Here is a 20,335-nt window from a genome sequence, read left to right as displayed (position 1 = left end):
AGTTCGGCCAGGCCGAAGCTTATGTACCCTCCATCATGGATTGCGTAGAAACTTCTTCTAAACACTGCCATCCACAATCGAATTACTTAAGTTGCGGTAACGCTTGCCGATGGCAAGGTATCTTAAAACCTCCTAACACCATCTTCTAAATTGTATGTAAGTCCATACGTGGTATATATTAAATCAAAAAAGATCGATTTAATACGTATATAATTCAGTTTGACAAAGTAGACATAAAATTTTGACAAAATTTTCTACAGAAATAAAATTTTAACAAAATTTTCTATAGAAATAAAATTTTGATAGACTATTTTTGGCTCTAGTGGCAACCATGATTATGAACCGATATGGGCCAATTTTTGTGTGATTGGACCAATTTTGGTATGGTTGTTAGCGACCATATACTAACACCACGTTCCTACTTTGAGCCGGATCGGATGAATTTTGCTCCTCCAAGAGGTTCCGGAGGTCGAATCTGTGGAAAGTTTTATATGGGGTCTATATATAATTATGGACCGATATGGACCAATTCTGGCACGCTTGTTAAAGATCATACACTAACATCATGTTCCAAATTACAACCGGATTGGATGAAATTTGTTTCTCTTGGAGACTTCGCAAGCCAAATCTGGGGATCGGTTTATATGGGCGCTATATATAATTATGGACCGATGTGGACCAATTTTTGCATGGTTTTTAGAGACCACATACCAATATCATGTACCGAATTTCAGCCGGATCGGATGAAATTTGCTTCTCTTTGAGGCTCCGCAAGCCAAATCTGGCGATCGGTTTATATGGGGGCTATATATAATTATGGACCGATGTGGACCAATTTTTGCATGGTTGTTAGAGACCATATACCAACATCATGTACCGAATTTCAGCCGGATCGGATGAAATTTGCTTCTCTTTGAGGCTCCGCAAGCCAAATCTGGAGATCGGTTTATATGGGGGCTATATATAATTATGGACCGATGTGGACCAATTTTTGCATGGTTAGAGACCATATACCAACACCATGTACCAAATTTCAGCCGAATCGGATGAAATATGCTTCTCTTAGAGGCTCCACAAGCCAAATCTGGGGATCGGTTTATATGGGGGCTATATATAATTAAAGACCGATATGGACCAATTTTTGCATGGTTGTTAGAGACCATATACCAACATCGTGTACCCAATTTCAGCCGGATCGGATGAAATTTTCTTCTCTTTGAGGCTCCGCAAGACAAATCTGGGGATCGGTTAATATGTGGGCTATATATAATTATGGACCGATGTGGACCAATTTTTGCATGGTTGTTAGAGACCATATACTAACACCATGTACCAAATTTCAGCCGGATCGGATGAAATATGCTTCTGTAAAGGCTCCACAAGCCAAATCTTAGGGTCCCTTTATATGGGGGCTATACGTAAAAGTGGACCGATATGGCCCATTTTCAATACCATCCGACCTACATCGATAACAACGACTTGTGCCAAGTTTCAAGTCGATTGCTTATTTGGTTCGGAAGTTAGCGTGATTTCAACAAACGAACGGACGGACGGACATGCCTAGATCGACTCAGAATTTCACCACGACCCAGAATATATACTTTATAGGGTCTTAGAGCAATATTTCGATGTGCTACAAACGGAATGACAAAGTTAATATATCCCCATCCTACGATGGAGGGTATAAAAATAAGGGAAAGATTTAAATATGAAGCAATTTTAAGGAAAGTTCACAAACTTTTATTTATGATTTATCGCTCGATATATATGTATTAGAAGTAGAGGAAAATTAGAGTAATTTTTACATCTTTTCGACTAAGCAGAGACGATTTTAAAAGGGAAATGTTCGTATTTTGACCATTTTTGTCGAAATCAGAAAAACATATATATGGGATCTATGCCTAAATCTGAACCGATTTCAACCAAATTTGGCACGCATAGCAACAATGCTTATTACACCCCCTGTGCAAAATTTCAACTAAATCGCAGTAAAAAATTGGCCTCTGTGGTCATATGAGTGTAAATCGGGCGAAAACTATATATGGGGGCTATATCTAAATCTGAACCGATTTCAATAAAATTTAGCACACTTGACTACACTACTAGTTGTACTCCTAGTACAAATTCCAATCAAATTGGGCCTAAACTCTGGCTTTTGGGCCATATAAGTCCATATCGGGCAAAAGATATATATGGGAGCTATATCTAAATCTGAACCGATTTTAATCAAATTGTGCACACTCGATTATACTACCAATTGTACTCCTCGTGCAAAATTTCAAGCAAATCGGGGTAAAACTCTGGCTTCTGGATCCATATAAGTGCATATCGGGCGAACGATATATATGGGAGCTATATCTAAATCTGAACCGATTTCTTCCAAAATCAATAGGGTTCTATTCTGACCCAAAACAGGAACATGTGCCAAATTTGAAGTCGATTGGACTTAAACTGCGACCTAGACTTTGATCACAAAAATGTGTTCACAGACAGACGGACGGACAGACGGACATGGTTATATAGACTCAGGGAACCACTCCGAGCATTATTGCCAAAGACACTATGTGTCTATCTCGTCTCCTTCTGGGTGTTACAAACATATGCACTAACTTATAATACCCTGTTCCACAGTGTGGCGCAGGGTATAAATACTTAATTAATAAAATTAGGCGGTAAATAAACAAAAAGGTGAACCATCCTCATCATTTCTATATTTATGGGATATATTGTCCAAATTAGTGATGAACACTGATGAGTGGACAACATTTACGCCCGAGTCCTGAGGAAATGATTTCACAATATCTAAACCTAGCTGATCAAAATTATAAATTAGCACTTGGGTCCCCAAAATAAAATCATGTGTCCGTTTCTAGTCCAAATGCTTCATTTGCACTCTTCGCAAACAGAATTTTATGAAAATCATTATTGCAAACCTTATTTGTTATAGTTTCTGCGGTAATTAGAGAGCAAGAAGTTTGATGACAGATATTCTACCAAGCAGAGCAGTGCAACCAGTACCCTTCCCGAAGATACATTTAAAGATTTTACCATTGAATACTATATCAGATTCTGGATTTACAAGAACCATTTTAGTTTGAATTTTAGGGGAATCGTTAACAGCTCTTGTAAGTGTGCAAGAAAGTTATGAAATAACGCCTTGCTTTGAAATCTAAAATCTGTAGAATTTGACCCCAATTATTTAAATGATTTCTCCTAATCATTTAAATAATTGGAAATTTTACATGTAGTTTCAAGCAATTTTCTTGATCAGTGCGCCTTCTATACCCTCAAGAAGTGATATCGGTCCACATGGAGAGATAAAAACTAAATCCTACTTATAATTTCAAATCGGATAAAAACTACTGTTTCTATAAGCCCAAGTTAAATCGGGGGATCGGTCTTATAGGGGATATACTAAAATATGGGTATGGACAGATACTCATCGTTTTCGGCTCATCTCTCTACGGTCCTAAAATACATCTATATTTCCAATTGGGGCAGATTGGATAAAATCTACGGTTTCTATAATCCCAATAAATAAAATCGGGAGTTCGGCCTATATTCCAATTTCATGCAAATTGGTTAAAAACTGCGGTTTCTATAAGCCCAAGACCTCAAATCGGGAGGTCAGTTTATATGGTGACTATGTCAAAACCTGGACCTATATAGGCCATCTTCGAACTTGACCTGCCTGCAGGCAAAGACGAGTTTGTGCAAAATGTTAGCACGATTGCTTCATTATTGAAGACTGTATCGTGATTACAACAGACAGCCAGACAGACAGACGGACATGGTTATATCGCCTTAGAATTTCTCCCTGATCAAGAATATATGTATTTACTTTGTATAGTCGAGAGATAAACCGCAGTTGCATATAAAGGGTGATACGGTCAAAATTTGGTCAAGGGAAAACGCGTGTAAATCGGTGAAATCGTTTATTTAAAAAATCAAAGTAAATTTCTGTTTCAAGTTCAATTAGTATAAAATTCAGGAAAATATTCAGTTAGGCTTTCGCTTTTCCAAATCCGAATTGCCGGGCCTCACGATTGACACCTGCCATCAGATTTTGTACAGCCACCTTGTCCACCTTCTTCGCCGCAGAAAGCCAGTTTGCCTTGAACTGCTGCTCGTCCTTACCAGTTTTTTTGGTCTTCTTTAGGTTCCGCTTGACAATAGCCCAGTATTTCTCAATTGGGCGGAGCTCTGGCGTGTTGGGAGGGTTCTTTTCCTTGGGAACCACCTGCACGTTGTTGGCGGCGTACCACTCAATGTCCTTTTTACCGTAATGGCAAGATGCCAAATCCGGCAAAAACAGTACTGAACAACCGTGTTTCTTCAGGAAAGGCAGCAGACGTTTATTCAAACACTCTTTCACGTAAATTTCTTGGTTGACAGTCCCGGAAGCTATGAAAATGCTGCTTTTCAAGCCACAGGTTCAGATAGCTTGCCAAACCAGATATTTCTTTGCGAACTTTGACAGTTTTATGTGCTTGAAAATATCTGCTACCTTTCCCCTTCCTTTTGCCGTATAAAACTCCTGTCCCGGAAGCTGCTTGTAGCCGGCTTTGACGTAGGTTACGTCGTCCATTACCACGCAGTCAAACTTCGTCAGCATCGTCGTGTACAGCCTCCGGGATCGCGCTTTGGTCGTCGTATTTTGTTTATCATCGCGATTTGGAGTCACTACCTTCTTGTAAGTCGATAGTCCGGCTCGTTTTTTGGCTCGATGCACGGTTGTAGACGATACACCCAGCTTATTTGCGGCATCTCGGAGAGAGAGGTTAGGGTTTCACTTGAACCTAACGGCAACTCTCTTTGTCGTCTCAGCGGCTTCCGGTTTTCGATTTCCCCCCGATCCAGACTTCCTGGCTGTCGACAAATGTTCCCCAAACACTTTAATTACATTTGTAATGGTTGATTTGGCAACTTTTAACGATTTTGCCAGCTTTGCGTGCGAGTAGCTCGGATTTTCGCGATGCGCGAGCAAAATTTTGATACGCTGCTCTTCTTGCTTGGACGGCATTTTGACAACTGAAGAGTGAATTCCAAAATCAAAATAGGAGCAACATTCTACACACACACACCTTCAAAATGAGGGGTGTTCAGGTTTTTTAAATGCAAAATTGAAAGAAATACTTCAAGTTTATATTGACCAAATTTTGACCGTATCACCCTTTATGTAAATTCTGTTGAACTTGAATGTTGTCCTAAATGTATTAGAATTTAAGGCTTTATTATTCTTTTTGCTAGAGTTCTGGAATGTCACCTTGATATAACTAAAAAAATTGTCAAACTCTTTAAACGGCCTTAGTTAGTCAAAACGTAACAAAACCTTTTTAAATTACAACGAATATTGAATGATGGAAGTGACAAAGCTCACACACCTTTTGAAATTTCAATGATATTGCCAATTGCCATAAAATATTCAAAGCTGTTTTGCCAATAAGAGATTTTCTATTTGAAGAGTGTTATTTCTATAAAGAAATAGATATTTATGCAAATATTGGCAAGGGATTTATCATTTCATATGTATGTATATCCGAAATGAAATCATGTTCTGTAACGATTGTAAATCTTCAATTTGGAAAAAGTCACAATAATAGATTGATTTTCAGTTATGATTTTATACAACTTGTGTGGTTTTTGGTTTAGACGCAAAAAAAAAAAACATAGGATTGATGGATTATGGTAAACGAAATTTACCACAGGTCTTTATGGATCTAAAATACCACTAGCTTTTCAATTTCATGTATATCGAAAAAAAATTCCAGTATTTAGAAACACAAGAAATTAAATCGGGAGATCGGTTAATAACAAGGCATGGACCGATAATCTCTTAATTTGGCATACCTATTTGTGGACCCAAAATACCTCTAGATTTCCAATTTCAGTTCAATCGGATACAAATTGCGGAGTCTATCAGCTCAAGAAATCAAAGAATCTAAATGAGGGATATATTTAGCCATGGAAAGATCTTTGCATGCTAGTAGAGGAAGGTGTGCCAATTATCAGAACATTGGTGCCATTATTGAAGGTTGTATCGTTATTATAACAGACGAACATCGTTAGAATGGATCTATAGAAGCCAAATTCTTGGTCGGATTATATGGAGGAGTCTATACATAATTATGAATCGATATGAAACCATTTATTCGTGGTGGGTAGAGGTCATATATCAGGTATACCCAGGGTTGGTGTGTCGCAAACTGTGACTTTTGCGACATACATTTACGACAGTATAATACGTATACTGTCTCAAACAATTGTCCGTACACCAAACTGTACAAGCTATATTTCATCGCATCTCAGAAACTAGATAATTTGATTTTTTTCGATCTTTTATGGTATCAAATAGATATAATAGATAATTATTCAAGCTTGATCCTCAAAATACAATTTACTTGAAACGATTCGGCCATATAGTTTCGGAGGCATAATGAAATATAGCTTCAACAGTTTGCTGTATGGACAATTGTTTGAGATAGTGTATATCGCAAAAGTCGTAAACCTAATGGGTGGTTAAATTGTAAGGACCGATGTTGAATGTGAACCACATCTAAACCCCAATTTTTTTCCGAATTTTATTTGACATTTCTCTATTTCAGACTTACTCAATTTGAGCCATGGACGTCGTTAATGGGCAGAATGGTTCCAAGAAATGACAACAGTGGATGATCAATTTTCGAAGAAAATCATCTTCAGTGATGAGGCACATTTTCACCTCAGTGGATTCGTCAATAAACAGGATTGCCGCATTTGGCCGAATGAGAATCCAAGAGTGATTGTCGAAAAAACAATGCACCCACAAAGAGTGACTGTTTGGTGCGGTTTATGGGCTGGCGGCATCATCGGGCCGTATTTTTTTTCCAAAATGAGGCCGGTCAGGCAGTTACTGTGAATGGTGTTGGCTATCGTGAGATGATAACGAACTTTTTATGGCCCGAATTGGAAGATATAGATGTGGACTATATGTGCTTTCAGCAGGACGGTGCCACTTGCCACACAGCTAACGAAACAATGGCTCTTTTGCGCAACAAATTCAATGGTCGTGTTATCTCACGTAATGGCGATGTCAATTGGCCGCCAAGATCATGTGATTTGACACCGTAGCACTTTTTTCTTTGGGGTTATTTGAAGGAAAAGGTGTACGTCGATAAGCCAGCAACAATTCAAGAGATAAAGGATGAGATAATTTGGCACATTAACGGCATAGAACCTCCATTATGCCTCAGCACGGTCATCAGAGACCATATAAAGGGTGATACGGTCAAAATTTGGTCAAGGGAAAACGCGTGTAAATCGGTGAAATCGTTTATTTAAAAAATCAAAGTAAATTTCTGTTTCAAGTTCAATTAGTATAAAATTCAGGAAAAATATTCAGTTAGGCTTTCGCTTTTCCAAATCCGAATTGCCGGGCCTCACGATTGACACCTGCCATCAGATTTTGTACAGCCACCTTGTCCACCTTCTTCGCCGCAGAAAGCCAGTTTGCCTTGAACTGCTGCTCGTCCTTAGCAGTTTTTTTGGTCTTCTTTAGGTCTTCTTTGACAATGGCCCAGTATTTCTCAATTGGGCGGAGCTCTGGTGTGTTGGGAGAGTTCTTGTCCTTGGGAACCACCTGCACGTTGTTGGCGGCGTACCACTCCATGGCCTTTTGACCGTAATGGCAAGATGCCAAATCCGGCCAAAACAGTACGGAACAACCGTGTTTCTTCAGGAAAGGCAGCAGACGTTTATTCCAACACTCTTTCACGTAAATTTCTTGGTTGACAGTCCCGGAAGCTATGAAAATGCTGCTTTTCAAGCCACAGGTTCAGATGGCTTGCCAAACCAGATATTTCTTTGCGAACTTTGACAGTTTTAGTTGCTTGAAAATATGTGCTACCTTTCCCCTTCCTTTTGCCGTATAAAACTCCTGTCCCGGAAGCTGCTTGTAGTCGGCTTTGACGTAGGTTTCGTCGTCCATTACCACGCAGTCAAACTTCGTCAACATCGTCGTGTACAGCCTCCGGGATCGCGCTTTGGCCGTCGTATTTTGTTTGTCATCGCGATTTGGAGTCACTACCTTCTTGTAAGTCGATAGTCCGGCTCGTTTTTTGGCTCGATGCACGGTTGTAGACGATACACCCAGCTTATTTGCGGCATCTCGGAGAGAGAGGTTAGGGTTTCGCTTGAAACTACCGGCAACTCCCTTTGTCGTCTCAGCGGCTTCCGGTTTTCGATTTCACCCCCGATCCAGACTTCCTGGCTGTCGACAAACGTTCCCCAAACACTTTAATTACATTTGTAACCGTTGATTTCGCAACTTTTAGCGATTTTGCCAGCTTTGCGTGCGAGTAGCTCGGATTTTCGCGATGCGCGAGCAAAATTTTGATACGCTGCTCTTCTTGCTTGGACGGCATTTTGACAACTGAAGAGTGAATTCCAAAATCAAAATAGGAGCAACATTCTACACACACACACCTTCAAAATGAGGGGTTTTCAGGTTTTTTAAATGCAAAATTGAAAGAAATACGTCAAGTTTATATTGACCAAGTTTTACTATTACCATGTACTAAATTTCAGCCGGATCGAATGAAATTTGCTTCTCTTAGAGGATCCTCAATCCAAATTTGGGGGTCCGTTTATATGGGGGCTATACGTAAAAGTGGACCGATATGGGCGATTTGCAATACCATCCGACCTACATCAATAACATCTACTTGTGCCAAGTTTCAAGACGATAGCTTGTTTCGTTCGGAAGTTAGCGTGATTTCAGCAGACGAACGGACATGCTCAGATCGACTCAGAATTTCACCACTACCCAGAATATATAACGACCCAGAATATACAAACGGAATGACAATGGTGGAATGTATAAAAAATTCAATCAAAAATTTATTTGGTTTAAAAAAATTTTTAATTGAAACAAAAATCAATCACAGAAATTAAAAGTATCAATTAAATTTTTAATTGGATAAATTAATTTCTTATCATTAATATTATTTCGGTGATTGAAGAAATCTCAATTAAAAATTAATTGATCAATCAGTTTCGTGATTGAATACGAAAAATATTTGTTTCTGTGTATCCAATTGAAGCTTTACAACAGTAGTTGTTACTGATGAAGGTCGGATGGTATTGCAAAGGGACCACTTCTACACAGAAAAAAAATTTCAATAAAAATTTTAATTGGGTTTTAAAAAATATTCAAGTAAAAATTTAATTGATTCAACAAAATTTTTAATTGAAACAAAAATTAATCACAATAATAATAGTATCAATTAATTTTTTAATTGGATCAAACAATTTTTTAATTGACTTTCAATCAATTTTTAATTGATACATCATTTCTATGATTAAAATATCAATTGGATCAATTAATTTCTTGATGGAATCAGAATTTTTTTGTGTGTAGGTATTGCCTCCATATAAACCGACCCCAAGATTTGACTTTCGAAGTCTCCTGGAAAAGAAAATTTCATCCGAGCCAGTTTATACTTTATACGCGACATTAGTATAACCGAACTCCAATTTGGAACTCCTGAGCTTTTTGGAAGAGCAAATTTTCTGTGACTTTTAACCATGCAAAAATTGATATATAGCGACTCATAATTATATATAGCCCTCATATAAACCAATCCCCTGACTTGACTTCCGGAACCTCTTGGAGAAGTTAATTTCATCCGATCCGGTTGGAATCTGGTATGTGATGTTAGTAAGTGACCTCTAACACGGCTATCGGTAGCTGTTACCATAACCCAAGTAATTCGATTGTGGATGATAGTTCTCAGTAGAACTTTGTACGCAATCCAAAGTGTTGGGTACATAAGATTCGGCCTGGCAGAACTTTTGGTAATTGTTACTTGTTAGTATTAATTTGGTAGCGTAAGCGTTAAGCAGCCATCCCAATAAATTTCTAGACAATCCCTGAAATCTTGCAATTTCTTTATATTCTCTCTTTAGTAGGTATTTTACAATTTTCTGGATGCCATTAAGGAGTTCAGCCAGAATTATACACATAGTTTTTCATAGTAGTCATTTATTCAATTATATTTTGCTTAGCTATATTTGTGAAAAATCTCCAAGGATATTTTGAACATTTAAATCAGTTTCGTTGTTACTATTTGTTTTATTCTTCATCGTTTCTGAGGCTATGGGATACAAAATGAATGACGTTGCACAGCACAAGATAAGAAATTCCATTGTTCTAAGTAAGAAGCTCCACTTGGGAGCAGTTGTAAATTTAAACAAACTAAACTGAATGAAGTTGCTGCAATGGAAGGCAGATCTGGAAAGTAATGTATCTCACAGTCAACCAAAAGGGAAAAATACATATACATAACTTTTTGAAAATTTGTATACCTACCACAATATTTATGAAACTTTGTCGCTACCCTACGGGAAATTGGTGCGAATTACTACCGACAGACATATCACAGGACTGGTACCGGTGCTCCAGTTTGTCGCAATTTTTATACCCTCCATCATAGGATGGGGGGTATATTTACTTTGTCATTTCGTTTTTAACACATCGAAATTTTGCTCTAAGACCCCATAAAGTATATATATATATATTCTGGGTCGTGGTGAAATTGTGAGTCGATCTAAGCATGTCCGTCCGTCCGTCTGTTAAAATCCCGTTAACTTCCGAACGAAATAAGCTATCGAATTGAAACTTGGCACAAGTAGTTGTTATTGATGTAGGTCGGATGGTATTGCAAATGGGCCATATTGGTCCATTTTTACGTATAGTCCCCATATAAAGGGACCCTCAGATTTGGCTTGCGGAGCCTCCAAGAGAAGCAATTTTCATCCGATCCGGCTGAAATTTGGTACATGGTGTTGGTATATGGTCTCTAACAACCACGCAAAAATTGGTACACATCGGTCCATAATTATATATAGCCCCCATATAAACCGATCACCAGATTTGGCTTGCGGAGCCTCAAAGAGAAGCAAATTTCATCCGATCCGCCTGAAATTAGGTACATGATGTTGGTGTATGGTCTCTCACAACCACGCAAAAATTGGTCCACATCGCTCCATAATTATATGTAGCCCCCATATAAACCGATCCCAGATTTGGCTTGCGGAGCCTCCAAGAGAAGCAACTTTCATCCGATTTGACCTCCGGAGCCTCTTGGAGGAGCAAAATTCATCCGATCCGGTTCAAATTCGGAAAGTGGTGTTAGTATATGGCCTCTAACAACCATACCAAAATTGGTCCATATCGGTCTATAGTTGTATGTAGCCGATCTCCAATCACACAAAAATTGGTCCATATCGATTAATAATCATGGTTGCCACTCGAGCCAAAAATAATCTACCAAAATTGTATTTCTATAAAAAATTTTGTCAAAATTTTATTTCTATACAAAATTTTGTTAAAATTTTATTTCAATAGAAAATTTTGTTAAAATTTTATTTCTATAGAAAATTTTGTCAAAATTTTATTTCTTTAGACTATTTGTCAACATTTTATTTCTATAGAAAATTTTGTGAAAATTTTATTTCTATAGAAAATTTTATTTGTATAGAAAATTTTGTCAAAAGTTTATTTCTATAGAAAATTTTGTTAAAATGTTATTTCTACAGAAAATTTTGTTAAAATTTTATTTCTATAGAAAATTTTGTTAAAATTTTCTTTTATAGAAAATTTTGTCAAAATTTTATTCCTATAGAAAATTTTGTCAAAATTTTATGTCTATAGAAAATTTTGTGAAAATTTTATTTCTATCGAAAATTTTGTTAAAATTTTATTTCTATAGAAAATTTTGTTAAAATTTTATTTCTGTAGAAAATTTTGTTAAAATTTTATTTCTATAGAAAATTTTGTCAAAATTTTATTCTATAGAAAATTTTGGAAAAATTTTATTTCTATAGAAAATTTTGTGAAAATTTTATGTCTATAGAAAATTTTGTCAAACTGAATTATATACGTATTTGATCGATCTATTTTAATTTAATATACATCACGTATGAACTTACGTACAATTTAGAAGACGGTGTTAGGAGGTTTTAAGATACCTTGCCATCGGCAGGCGTTACCGCAACTTAAGTAATTGGATTGTGGATGGCAGTGTTTAGAAGAAGTTTCTACCCTCAACAAAAAAAAATCGCTTCTGTAACATATACTCCCAAACATATTTTGCTTCAAGCATATAAATTTTTGGGTATTGCCCAAACATTTATATGTTTGATTTCTTCCAATATATAATATGTTTGAAAGCATATTGGTCTTAACAATATAATATGTTTGGGTAGTCTAAGTTCCAAACATTTTGTATTTTTCCATCCAAATTCAATAATGTTGTCTTCCAAAAAACTATATGTTCTTATGTGAACATATAATATGTTTGGAAACATTTTGAACCCAAAAATATTATATGCTTAGAAGAATTCTCTCCCAAAGAAGATTGTGCCCAAATTTTTTTTTCTACCTAATTGTATAATCCCTCACATTTTTCTCACTTCCACGAGTTTTAGCACCTTTTTCTGTAATACAAACATTTTTGAAGAAATTATTATATTTTATAATTTTTTTAATTTTACCTTTTGCCGGACGGGGATTCGAACAGCGGACTACACAGTTTGTAAGCCAGCACACAAACCACTGGCCTACGTAGCTGTTGTGGTCATCAAGAGATAATTTTCGTTATAAGTTATATTTATATAGCATAGCTTGCGGCGCCCACGAGCCGATGGAAACATAACATTGTTTAACAACATAACATTGTTAAACATACGTTTGTTGGCAGCGTGGAGCAGTGGTTGGTCATCCGCCTTGCGTGACAGGGGACCTGGGTTCGATCCCGGCTTCGACCAACACCATTTTTTCTTAAATATATTTTTTAACATATATTCCAGATACGTTCGGAAGTTCCCGAAAAGGTGTTCAGCATTACATACTATTATATTAAATTTTTACAACGAAATTGTAAAGTGTGTTTTATAAAAGACTTAAAGTCAGAAAAGAAAAGTGCTTGATATAAACGAAATGGACTGAGTTCAAATCAAATATTATTTTTTTATTGCAACAATAAAAATTGTGTAACAAATAAAGGTTTTTGTATACAAATTTTCGAAGAAATTCAAAAACTCTTACAAAAGAAGAACGTGAAAGTCGAGTATATATAAATATTTTACCATCGAATCCTAAGGTTAACGATAACCATTCAAAAGCACATTATATTTAAATTCTAAACAGTAATTTTAAAACAGCACATACATTTATTTTGGTGTGAACAATTGTTTGCTAGCATGTAACACCATTAATTTAGAAATACACATAAATATATAAATTTTTATTAACGAATAATTTTGTACTTAGTTTAATTCTTAAGGCCGCTATAAATTGGCATTATCACGTTAAAATGGCCATGTTTACCCTTTTACTTTTCTTTAATAATTTCTTTTAAAGAAAATAAACTTATTCAATTGTTGCTTTGGATCTTTCCCCACCATGTTATAATACAATTTACCGGAAAACGTTGTAATGTTATTCTGGTTTTGCCGCTAAAATGAGAAATAATTTTAGCGGCAAAACTCGAACTCAATGCCCACTTTTATTTTCGAAAAAATCCGTCAACTCCTCTTGGGCTACTCATTAATAAAGAGGAACTAATTTTGTTTTTATAGATCTTCAAAGTTCGATACTTTAAATGAAGTCGTGTTGTCGTTATAATTAAGTGATTTGAAATTTTTGGACTAAGGTCAACTTGACTTTAATAATTCAGAAAAATTCTTTAAAATTAATGAAACTGTCTTTAAATTTGTTGCATCTTGACTACAAGGTAAAAATCATTCAAAAATAGGATATGTTTTTCAATACTTTATTTTAAAGACATTTTTTACTTGAAATATAGCATAATTTCTACTGGAAGTCTTGTTTTTAACGGACATTTTATGGCATATGAAAAAAAGCTGAAAAAGCGAAAAATTGAAATGTGCTTCGTAGAGTCAAGTACACAAAACCCCATTTAAAAGAGAATTGTGTCTTAAAAGCATCCTTACTTGTATTCTCCGCTTCTTTGGTTCGGACATTCTTGCAATTTTGAACTCCAAGTTTTTTCTTCAAACTACAATATTTTCTTTAACATGTGAAAAAACATAGTTATGTCTAATAAATTTTCTTGTATTTGTCGACAAATATTTACTTATTTTTATGACATCGGCGTGATGGCAACGTTTGTAAAACTGTTTAGTTAAAAATTTCGAAAAATATTCAAAATTTACAAAAATTAACCGAAAGTTTTCTTCCTGATGGGTTCACTGTTTTTTCAGTGTAGCGTATAAAAGGATACTCATAATTTAAGTTTTAATTGGCATTCATATTTTGTTACAATTACTACCTCAATGTTTTCGAAACATTATTATCGCCTGAATGCCTTTTGTTATTAGATAACAATGGATGCTCATGTTTATATGCTTGTTCATTAAAATTTACTTCTTTCTAAAATAAACTTTCTAAATAAACGTTGGTTATACAGGAGGATTTTCTTAGTCTATTTAATATTGGTAACAGTCAATTCATTTGCTATTGTAGAGGTATACAAGACTGGGACGGTAGTTGTAGGATATTTGGTTTTGTGGGTAGTAAGTTACTGTTATTAGCGTTGCCTTTTATATTTCGGGATTAGGGAACAAAAACAAAAAAACAAGATCTATTCACTTTTCTATGCGTTTGAACCAATTGTCGATGTACTTTTGCCACTCCGATTGAGGTTTATACAAAAGCATGCATTCTGAATGCATCAACTGCTTCTTAAGGTGTCATAAAACATTGACCTCCCATTTCATTTTTTACGCACGGAAATAAAACGAAATCATTCGGTGCTAAGTCAGGACTATATGGGAGACCCATCAAATTGATGTTTTCAAAAATGCAGTTACTTGAGGTGATGTATGAGAGCTCGCATTGTCGTGGTGAAGAGTGATCCGTTTTCGGCAGTTGGTTTTCCTAATTTCGTGGAAGACAATTGGCAATAAAATGGTTTTGTACCACTAAGAAATGCGACATGTCCAGGTGATCATTTGCTTGGAAGTGCTTGGTGCGCGAGCAACATAGGTAGCACATCTGATACGATATCATAGACGAGTTTCGAAGCACCTCCATTGAATTTTTGGAGCATTTCTTTGTGTAGGATCCAACGCAAATAATCTTTTTATAACCAACACCATAGAATGGTGACGGGGGTATAATAAGTTTGTCATTCCGTTTGTACCACATCGAAATATCGATTTCCGACTATATAAAGTATATATATTCTTGATCAGGGAGAAATTATAAGACGATATAACCATGTCCGTTTGTCTGTCTGTCTGTTGGAATCACGTTACAGTCTTCCATAATGAAACATGCGTGCTGAAATTTTGCACAAACTCGTCTTTTGTCTGCAGGCAGGTCAAGTTTGAAGATGGACTATATCGGTCAGGTTTTTATATAGTCCCCATATAAACGGACTCCCGATTTAAGGTCTTGGGTTTATAGAAAAAGTAGTTTTTTTCCAATTCACATGAAATTGGAAATCTAGAGGTATTTTAGGACCATAAAGAGGTGTGCCAAAAATGGTGAGTATCGGTCCATGTTTTGGTATAGCCCCCATATAGATCGATCTCCCGATTTTACTTCTTGGGGTTATAGAAACTGTAGTTTTTATCCAATTTGCCTGAAATTGGAAATCTACAAGTACTTTAGGACCACAAAGAGGTGTGCCAAAAATGGTGAGTATCGGTCCATGTTTTGGTATAGCCTCCATATAGACCGATCTTCAGATTTTACTTCTTGGGCTTCTCGAGTCCGTAGCTTTTATCCAATTTGCCTGAAATTGGAAATCTAAAGGTATCTTAGGACCATAAAGAGGTGGGGAGTATCGGTCCATATTTTGGTACAGGCCCCATATACACCGATCTCCTGTTTTTATTTCTTGGACTTATAGAATCCGTAGTTTTTATCCAATTTTGAAAATAGAGAGGTATTTTGGGACCATAAAAAGGTATGCCGTAAAGGTAGTGAGTATCGGTCCATGTTTTTATATAGCCCCCATATAGAACGATCTCCAGATTTCACTTCGTGGGCAAATAGAAACCATAGTTGTTATCTAATTTGCCTAAAATTGGAAATCTAGAGGTATTGTAGGACCATAAATGGTGAGTATCGGTCAATGTTTTAGTATAGCCCGATCTCCCGATTTGACTTTTTGGGTTTGTAGAAACCGTAGTTTTTATCCGATTTGCCTGAAATTGTAATTATACTAGAATGTTAAACACGAAACAACGTGTCTCCACATGAACGATTTCACCTCTTGAGAGTATAGAAGGTGCAGTGATCATGAAAATTGCTTGAAACTGAATGTAAAATTTACAAATTTTACTTCTCGTAATCATTTAAATAATGGGGGCGAAAATCTACAGATTTTAGATTTCAAATCAAGGCGTTATTTCACCATTTTCTTTCACACTTACAAGAGATGTTAATATTTCCTCTAAAACGCCAACTAAAATGGTTCTTATAAATCCAGAATCTGATATAGTCTTCATAAGTAAAATGTTTAAATTTATCTTCGGGAAGTGTATTGGTTGAACTGCTCTGCTTGGGAGAATATCTCCCCCCTGAAATTTCAGAGGAAGCTATAATATTTGATTCATGGTGGTGGGTATTTAATATTCGGCCCGGCCGAACTTACTGCTGTATATACTTGTGTGTTGGTCAAATGTTCATCCAATAATGACTAAGATTGTCTCAATACTACGATGGGTCACATGACGATCTTGCAATATGAGTTGGCGCACAGGATCAATGGTTTCAGGAAAAACTAGTGATTTTGAACGAACTTGACGAAATTCGTCTTAGAGTGAACTGGGACCTCTATTGAATTCACCATACCATCAAGAAATATTGATCCATGACGGAGCTTCATCGCCAAAAATTAAATTGAGTTTCTTCCATTTTTTGGGCGAGATGAATCTTTCAAGTTGGTGTAAACAAAACAAATCGCCCTCGCGTGTCGAAATGTTCTGAGCATGTTTGATGCAAAATTGCATAAAAATATCTTGAGATTTAAATATTTCCAATATTTTTTACTAAAGGCGAGTTCGATTCGATGAAAAGGTGTAACACTAGGGTTGCACTAATTATTTCCTAATTATACTTACGGCTAGATTATACACTAAAAAAATGTTTACGTGATATTAAAGATTGCGCAACCTACATTTTAGGATGTACAATTTACAAAAGGACAAATTTCTTTAAAATAATGACATCTTAATTAAAATAAAGAACACACATCTATATACCCTGCGCTACACTGTGGAACAATGTATTATAAGTTAGTGCATATGTTTGCAACACTCAGAATGAGACGAGGTAGGCATACGAGTATGATGTATGTGGCAATATTGCTCAGGGCCATCCCCTGAGTCGATCTAACCATGTCCGTCCGTCCGTCTGTCTGTGAAAAGATTTTTGTAATCAAAGTCTTGGTCGCAATTTTAGTCCAATATGTTATTTTTTTGTTTTTTTTATACCCTTCACCACTACTGTGGTACAGGGTATAATAAGTTTGTGCATTTGTATGTAACGCCAAGAAGGAAAAGTCTGAGACCCATCGTTTAGTATACCGATCGTCTTAGAATTAAATTCTGAGTCGATTTAGCGATGTCTGTCTCTCTGTCTGTCTGTCCGTCTGTCTGTCTGTCTGTTGATGTATTTTTGTGTGCAAAGTACAGCTCGCAGTTTTAGTCCGATTGTCCTAAAATTTGGTATAGGGTCCTGTTTCGGCTCAAAGACGATCCGTATTGATTTTGGAAAAAATCGGTTCAGATTTAGATATAGCTGCCATATATATTTTTCACCGATCTGGTCATAATTGGCGTGTATATGAACCGATCTTCCTCAAATTCCGTACATCCGAATATTTTATGAGTCTCGAAAAACTTGCAAAATATCAGCCAAATCGGTTCAGATTTAGATATAGCTCCCATATATAGCTTTCGCCCGATTTACACTCATTTGCCCACAGAGGCCAAGTTTTTGCTCCGATTTAGTTGAAATTTGCACAGGGAGTAGAATTATCATTATAGCTATGGGTGCCAAATTTGGTTGAAATAGGTTCAGATTTAGATATAGCTCCCATATATAGCTTTCGCCCGATTTACACTCAAATGACCACAGAGGCCAATTTTTTGCTCCGATTTAGTTGAAATTTTGCTCAGGGAGTATAATTATCACTGTAGCTATGCGTTCCAAATTTGGTTGAAATCGGTTCAGATTTAGATATAGCTCCCATATATAGCTTTCGCCCGATTTACATTCATATGACCACAGAGGCCAATTTTTAACTCCGATTTAGTTGAAATTTTGCACAGGGAGTAGAATTAGCATTGTAGCTGTGCGTGCCAAATTTGGTTGACATCGGTTCAGATTTAGATATATGTCCCATATATAGCTTTCGCCCGATTTATACTCATATGACCACAGAGGCCAATTTTTTACTCCGATTTAGTTGAAATTTTGCACAGGGAGTAGAATTAGCATTGTAGCTATGCGTGCCAACTTTGGTTGAAATCGGTTCAGATTTAGATATAGCTCCCATATATGTTTTTCTGATTTCGACAAAAATGGTCAAAATACCAACATTTTCCTTGTAAAATCGCCACTGCTTAGTCGAAAAGTTGTAAAAATTACTCTAATTTGCCTAAACTTCTAATACATATATATCGAGCGATAAATCATAAATAAAATTTGTTGAAGTTTCCTTTAAATTGCTTCAGATTTAAACGTTTCCCATATTTTTTTACTAACATTGTGTTCCACCCTAGTGCATTAGCCGACTTAAATTTTGAGTCTATAGATTTTGTAGAAGTCTATCAAATTCTGTCCAGATCGAGTGATATTTAAATGTATGTATTTGGGACAAACCTTTATATATAGCCCCCAACTCATTTGACGGATGTGATATGGTATCGAAAATTTAGATTTACAAAGTGGTGCAGGGTATAATATAGTCGGCCCCGCCCGACTTTCTACTTTACTTACTTGTTTTTTTTGTAGTGGTTTTCAGGCTGAAATATTAGCAATAAGAGAGGTGACGAATTGGCTGAGAAGTAATGTTCTAAAAAATGTTGGAATTAATATATACTCAGACAATCAACCTGCAATAAAATCCTTGGACTCTGTGTTCCTTAACTCGAAAAAGGCAATCGACTGCCACAAATCTCTCAAAGAGATGGCTAATATGGGTGCCTGATCATAGGAACATACCGGGGAACTGCGAAGCGGATGAGTTAGCAAGGCTAGGGACTACCTTACATATTCCAGGGGAACTAGAATCTGTTGGTATGCCTCTGGCTACCTTCAAGCTCTTACTGCGTGAGAAGGCTGTAATGATGGCAAATGTTCGATGGGTAATAGGTACTTTTAGTTAAATGTGTATCACACTGGACTGAATAGTCTAAGTGAGCCTGAAATTTAATCGCGCTGTATTGTTTGTTTTACAAATTGTTTTCATATAATTTATGAATACCGTGCTTGTAAAATTTTTGTCAACACTATTCATAAAATAAATGTATTAGTTTTTGTGTGCATCACCCAACAGATTTGAATGATTAAGATGGTATCGACTTTGAACTTTCCTTACTTGTTTTACAATGAATTTTCGCCACCATATACAATGGAAAGGAAATCGGCTGTAAGTGCCATAAATTAAATTTCAAATATCCGTTATACTTGCAAAACATTGTAATAATGTGACTCCGAAAAAAAACATCCACTATTAGTGTTACACGCGCGCCCCAAATTACTATGAATTTTAATTATACTCACTCAGTTTAAGATAGCACTGCATGTAGAAGTCATCACCCAATATGGTATTCAGTAGTCCCAGAATACCCTGCGGAAACTCTGTAATTAGAAACAACAGGAGTACAGCCAAAAGCATACGAGTCGTCCTATCTGTTTGCTTCTCCTTCTCCAACGTTTTACTATTCTTGCGAGGCTTCTGATGTGGCGCCTCCGCCGACGACTGTTTCTCCCCTTTGACTGTCTTGTCATTTACCATGGGCTTCATGCCATTTGCAGCATTTGTGGTAAGCATTTTTCGCCTACGCTTGGCCTCCAGTAGGGCCATTATCAAACGTATTGACAGTATGGTAAGGGCAATACAAGGAATCAATTTGATGACTACACTGTAGATGAGGAACGTGGTGTACTGCAGGGTTTTGTTGTGCAATGCCAATTCACTGTGATACAGGCGATATGTAATGACCGTGCGCACTACCTCTGTACCCGGACTAGTTACAGCAGTGGTAGTAAAATCCAGTGAGGTTGTTATAGTGGAGCTGTCTACGTTCGGGT

At 36.4% G+C, this 20,335-nt stretch overlaps 1 protein-coding gene across 1 annotated transcript in view; it reads right to left on the bottom strand.

Moving 5' to 3' along the window:
- The window catches only part of LOC142235808 (G-protein coupled receptor dmsr-1-like), a 46,225-nt gene that overhangs the window by 9,490 nt on the left and 16,400 nt on the right, over positions 1–20,335 (bottom strand). The window contains exon 3 of the mRNA XM_075307066.1: positions 19,805–20,323. Coding sequence (XP_075163181.1) covers positions 19,805–20,323 — 519 coding nt within the window. The remainder of the gene's footprint in view (positions 1–19,804; positions 20,324–20,335) is intronic.

The sequence above is a fragment of the Haematobia irritans genome, chromosome 4 (genome assembly GCF_050003625.1).
Source record: "Haematobia irritans isolate KBUSLIRL chromosome 4, ASM5000362v1, whole genome shotgun sequence".
Classification (NCBI taxonomy): Eukaryota; Metazoa; Arthropoda; class Insecta; order Diptera; family Muscidae; genus Haematobia; species Haematobia irritans.
The sequence above is the reverse complement of the archived record's forward strand: the minus strand, read 5'-3'. Positions and strand labels throughout refer to the sequence as shown.